Consider the following 6387-nt stretch of genomic DNA (forward strand, 5'->3'; position numbering starts at 1 on the left):
AAGTCGATTATGGATGTTAACCAAGAAGCGGACAGTGAATTTCTACAACTGGAATCAAAATATTTTTTAGAATGAGGATGAAGATTTCTCAAAACAGAAGTCTCGGTGAAATGGTCTGTTTGCCTAAAAACTATGATTTATCATCCATTAAGAAAGTAAACAATCATAACGTACGTAAATGAGTCGGGAACAATTGTGTACAACCTCATTCAACTTCACAATTCAGCTAGACCGGGGGTCATTGCTGATGTGAAGTCCCGAAGCATGAAACCGTTTCATGACTAGACCAGACTCCCACGTGAATTGAGCATTTACGAACTTTCATTGTCCACTTGTAGAGATCATTCTAGCCCTCAAGGGCAAATTGGGCACGTACGTTTGTGTATGAAAAGAGAATGGAAAGGTTTCTATAGACCACCATACAGTGATCAAGTTGAATGTCAAATGAGAATGTGTTTAAGAAGGTGTAAGAGACTGTAGAGACAAATAAGGTTCGCGAAGGAGTGGTGGACGTGGTGGATGAAAAAGAAGGCGAGAAATTCTAACAGCGAGTTTTAATGGACTGGATGATTTTACATAATGACCAGTATCGGGCGAATGACATATAGATGTTGAACTCGGAAGCTGTGAAGAGAAATTTATAGAATTCATCGATTCACAGCAAAATAAAGGGTCAAGGATCCAGGAAGTTCAGAAACATGAAAAACAATTGTCTTCACATCAAAGTTTCTCTATAAAAGCCATTTACGTAAACAATCGCAACTTCAAAATCGGATGATCTTTCTTTAAGTTTTGGGGTGTTAAAAATCAAAAGTTCATACCCCAAATCAAGATCAAGATGAATATGTTGAGGTATGAATAATATTTCATTCACAGCTTCACACGAGTCATGAACCGCAAATCATAAAGTATCGAACAACGTTGAATCGAAAAGATTACAATTTGTTAACCCTTTTTCCAAAGACTGCAAACTTAACAAACCCGAATTTCAAGGTGCCATCAAGGTTCAAGGGTTTTTACCTTTCCAAGCAGTCAAACACCCTCATTCTATTCATCGGAACAGCTCCGCACTCGAAATCATAATTCCCATTGATTTTGATGGATGGTCCCTAAAGGAAACTCTCTGCAGCTCCCATTCCAAATCTCCATTCAGAAACTGGATCCATGTGGACTGATGTGGAGGCTGTGGCATCGTCTCATGAGAAAGAAAGGTATAATTTCAAGACATCGGCATAAATGACGCATGAACAACCAAATTAAAGACGCAGGTGCAATTCACAGGGAAACACTGGAAATGAGTTTATCACAATTGAACTGAGATACTCAAGAGATGGAGCCTCACTGAGCCGAGTGTTTTGGGTGAAAACCCTCTGGTAAAATCACCTAACTAATTATATCCTAACAATCTAACACACCTTACAGGATGACTAGTGATCCATACAAACAACCTAAACAGGTCAAACAAACTGATGGATGAACAAAAGAGTCGCAAAAAACAGATCTGAACAGTACTTGTCTTGAAGGACTCAATCCCAAAAGAAAAGAAAAAAATAAAGGACCTGCAAAAATCTAATAAGCAAACTGATAGACCAAGTTGAATTTCAATGGTAAACAGCTTCTCAAAAGAACTGATGTAGTCAACAGACAGAAGTGGTAAACTAATTTCGATGACGACAAAACAACACAGATAACAAAAAGAAATTCATTGACCGGGTCTTTGACTATACATACCATCAAATTCCTTTAGTCCCACATTCCTATGTTGATAACAAACTATCAACAACTAAAAATTCTTGACCAAGTAACAATCGGACTCGTGGCGAATGCTATAGGATGGGTACTATCAGTGTAATATGTAGGTTAAGATCTACAGCGAGAATTAATGGTATGCACTTGATCATTGGTTTGTGTCTCCATGAGATTGTTTGATTGCAATCATTTGAAAGTTTTTTGACTTCATAAGGAACATACGATGTCAATGAAAATAATTTGTTCTTTGGATAGACTATTGTGATGTCATTGTTGGTTTGGAAGGTGATTATTGTTCTGAATGACTTCAAGTGACCTTATTGTTGATGGTGATCACGTGAAGGATTGAGTACCGAATTTGGTAAATTGATTGATCATGACGTCAATAAGAAAATTCTCATCAAATCTGATGAAAAGCCATCATTTCCATTTCGATTTCTCTGATTACCATCCCATCATCCTATATACATATGATTTGTGCAATCTCTAACATCAGAATACTAAAACCTCATCACTCTAAACTACCATTCAATCCAGCTTTACAATCTTACTTTTACAAACCATCAAATTCGAATTTCTCATCTCAATCCAAAAGTATGGGAAAATCAGAAGTAAACGCAACTGGTTTGACTCCAGATGAATCTAAGAAATTGAAATCAAGAACTGAACGTGAAGATGAAAAGGTTATCATTCGCTGTTTGAAAGACGTTAGTAGAAACTCAAGTTTTCACTTTTGATGATCTTATTCTCATCAGCCTTCCAGAACTGACGATCTTGATGATGAGTTTCCTGTAGTTGTATACTTGTAATCCATCCGAGAGTGCTTATGAGATGTATGCAGAAAAAGCTACCTTTCATGATCCAGTCGTACGTCATACCTTTCTGATTGAGCCTTTTCCGTATCATCATCACTGGGACTGAAATGTTGATAAATCCCTTTGATAGTCAATTGCTACTCCTCTCTCATCGATCAAATCTCAGTTCAACGGGATGCCAAAAGTCTTTAGTAGTGCGACGATTGATAAGTTTGAGGTATTAGAAAGTCCCAGTACCTTACCCAATCCTCCTGGACCAGATCAATTCACTGTCATCAACCAGGATGTCACTTGTAAGCACTCATTTTTTGTCTCTCTAGAGATTTCGGCGTGTTTTAATCAGCTGATTTGGTCGGTAGACTTTCGAAAGGGAGAGAAATTCAAGACTGTCAACTCTCTCTTGACCCTCGAGAGAGACCCTAATGGGAAAGTCATTAAACATACCGAGGAATGGTCTCATGATAAACAAACTGGTTTGTGATCAATCATCACCTCCTTCCAACACATCTTTGTTTCGAGACTCTATTGACGACCGCATACATTGTTGATTTTCTACAGACGCCAATGATGGTATCTTTGGCACTTTGAATGAATGGAGAAAGAAGTTGACTGCCAATGTGATTGATAAAGGAGTGTCGGATGACCCTTCAAAGGCCAAGTGATGATTAGGTCTGAAATTCTAAAGTATGGAGGTTTAGTGTATCAAATTCCGTGGTGTGGTTCACTGATCAAATCAGCAGCAACTCGATCAAAAACATCAATGTATAATACATTTACAAAGACATTACTACTGGCTCTTTGTACTTTAACAGATAAAATTATAATCCTTAACAATCAACAGTGAGATAAAAGATTACATTGCAAAATAAAACATAAAGTTTGAAGGCAAAATTCACTTCACTGATCATCAATAGGACTGAATTTTAACATACAGACACCAAACTAAGTCAATATGCACCAATAATGGCACATAAATATTGGTATGCATGAAAAGGTGATTGGTAGTCAGAATGCAAAACAGTATGAAGTATATAAATATCATCTCTCACTCAGGCTATATGATGTGGCTAGAAGAAGTTGTCTTCAACTTGTTCAAACTTTAAGCTCCTCCAATGGGCCAAAAATAAAGATGAAAAAGAAGAATAAAACAACAGTGGGTAATGAACATGTTCATGAGTATTAATTTCACATGATAAGGATCTTTCCACCTGATTGATGTGTATTTTATAAACATGTGATTGGCCCTATGAGCACCAAGATAGGTGCTGCACAAAATATGAAGGTAGTAAATTCTATACTCTTTATCACCCATTCTGAGTGATTGCTGGAGTACTGCACATCTGTTGTGATCAATGCTTTCTAAAACCCAGCCATCATGTTGGACAAAAGACACAGCTAGATTCTTACTAGCTGGGAAGGTAGGCAGAACACCCTTTTTTGTGCCATTGGACCAATTTCTTCCTAAGCTTCTCATGTTCCTCAAGATAGTTACATCACATTTATTTTACTCCTTGATCCAAGCATCTAAACTGTTTCAAGGAACATTGTGAAATGCTGCAGCAACTCCCAGAGTCTCAAGTTCTTCATGTGCCTCAACCACTCTCTTCCAGAACAATGGAGGGTACTTGGTCTGTGGATGTACACTATTTGAAAGCTGTACTTGTCTTTGGGACTTTTTCACAAGATAGATGAGTGTAATTAATTCTTTGGACAGCTGGGTTGGTTCAACATTTGATTTTCTTTGTTCAATGGACTACAAACTCAGTGATGAAGTTTTCTTATGTAAAACTGAATGAGCACCAGAGAATCTATCATATTTGGTTCTCCATAAATGTGTAGTAAATCTAGGAATGAATACTAACCTTTTGATGTGGTGAAGATCTGCTCAGGCTTGCCACTTGCAATGAGATTCTTGGGGCACAATGAGTCTTGAGGAACTTGTTGGTCTGTACTTGTCAGACCCTGCTCATATGCTCCAAATTCAAGGCTTGTTTTTTAGAAGTCTTTGTAGTTAATGATTTGTAGGACATCTGCGTAAACTTTGGACTTGAGGAAGTCACCTGCAATTTACCACTTGACTGATATGATCCTTCCACAGGAATTATTTAGGTCTTATGTCAATACTCTGGAAGGCACTGATTGTCTTGGTAATGTAACCTGAAGGTCATATTTTCTCTTTTCTGTGATGGTTCTGGCATCCTATCATTCCAGGAAAGAGAACAAGAAGCTTGAAAAGCTGTTCTGTTCTCTGAGAAGGCCTGGAAATCTTTGCTTGTTTTTTTGTTCCTAAAACCAAAACTTCTTTCATGGTTACAGGAAAGTACTTCTTTTTGACACTTGTGTATGGAGTCCATTGATATTGGTTGCTCTGAGTATATTTCTGGTAGTGAGTTCAATCCATTCAATACATTTGTCTCTCGTGCCATTTACACTGTCCCTTGTAGCCAAAAACATAAGGGGATGTAGTCAAGGATAAAGTAAAATTCAGATTCTTCTTGACTTCACATTCATAATGCATCAGGATGATGTCCTGAATTATGGCTTGATGGATTTTAGAGTGAGGAGGTATATTTTCCTGTGAGGCAAAATAGCTTACAAAATTTTGAACTTTTCTCTGTTGGACTTGCAATATAAAAACTGTGCAGCAGGTGGTGAGATACTGAATAGAAGTTTTTCTCATATTGATCTATCAGTTGATATGTGACAATTAGGTTTGATCTGAATGTACCAGACCTACTTGATGTTCCACACTTCCCAGATTCACAGAAAAATACTCAATTTCAAACAAGTTGATCATGGTAAAGTTGTGTGTCAATATCTATGTGGCTTGAATAAAACCTATCACAAGATCTCATCCTTATCACAGTTTAAAGAAAGGGAGTAATGGTTTATTATTCATGAAAACGTATGGATCATTGAAAATGAGAAAGTGAGAGTGAGATAACTCACAATCTCAATTATTTTCTGGCCTCAGTCTCTCTTTCTACCTTATTACATCCCATATAGCCATGTTGATTCAAAATCCTCTGGGAAACTATAATCTCACCCAGAATGTCAAAATTTCACATTTAGCCTAGGATTGATGTTGAAAGGCAAGGTAAGGAGGTTTTTCTGATTCTTGATAACTTTCTTGAGCTAAAAAGATATTCAATTAGTAAACTTTCACTTCAAATTATGAGTAAACAAGACCAGAGATCTTTGGTAAGATTGTGAAGTATTGGGTGTCAAGCTTCCTGATAGATTTTTCATTTAAGCAAATCTGGAGCTATGTCAAATGCAAGCTTTGAGCATACTTATTGAATAAAAACTGGGCTTACCTTTAGGGCCCGTTCGGATCGTTTTCAGATATTATCTGACCTGAAAACGAAATTTCGATTTGCCCCTATCTCAAGGGGCACATCGACATTGTCGTATTTCGGACATGGAAGTTACCGAACAGCAAACCAAAAGAGGTCAACCGACATCTGTTGACCTCGTGATGATCATATCGCTGTTCGGTAACGGCCATATCAACTTGCATGCATTTTCATTTGCCTCAATCTTTTGAAACGGTCATCCAGACCTTCATCATTTGCATCCTAAACTTTCCTTCTTGTGTTGACATTGCACCAAAATGGTTCAAATTGAACAATCGATTTCAAAAGTGATAACAGATTTGAAGATTTAACATAAAGAAACGAACAAAAAACCAAAAGACAGAACAGAGACAAAGCGAATAGAAACAAAAAACAAAAACGAAAAGGACAAGGAACAGAAGACCGGAAAGAACGAAAAGACAAGAAAAGAAACCAAACATAAACAAAGAACAGAAGCAAACAAGAAA

General features: G+C 37.2%; 1 protein-coding gene across 1 annotated transcript; it reads left to right on the forward strand.

Moving 5' to 3' along the window:
• Nucleotides 1-2345: 2345 nt before the first annotated feature.
• Nucleotides 2346-3226, forward strand: MELLADRAFT_62638 (uncharacterized protein; the record flags this gene model as incomplete). Its single annotated transcript, XM_007409178.1, has 5 exons — nucleotides 2346-2456; nucleotides 2545-2616; nucleotides 2695-2857; nucleotides 2924-3037; nucleotides 3123-3226. 5 exons carry the CDS (start codon nucleotides 2346-2348, stop codon nucleotides 3224-3226), a joined length of 564 nt encoding a protein of 187 aa, XP_007409240.1.
• Nucleotides 3227-6387: the final 3161 nt, after the last annotated feature.

The sequence above is a fragment of the Melampsora larici-populina genome, assembly GCF_000204055.1.
Source record: "Melampsora larici-populina 98AG31 unplaced genomic scaffold MELLAscaffold_15, whole genome shotgun sequence".
Classification (NCBI taxonomy): Eukaryota; Fungi; Basidiomycota; class Pucciniomycetes; order Pucciniales; family Melampsoraceae; genus Melampsora; species Melampsora laricis-populina.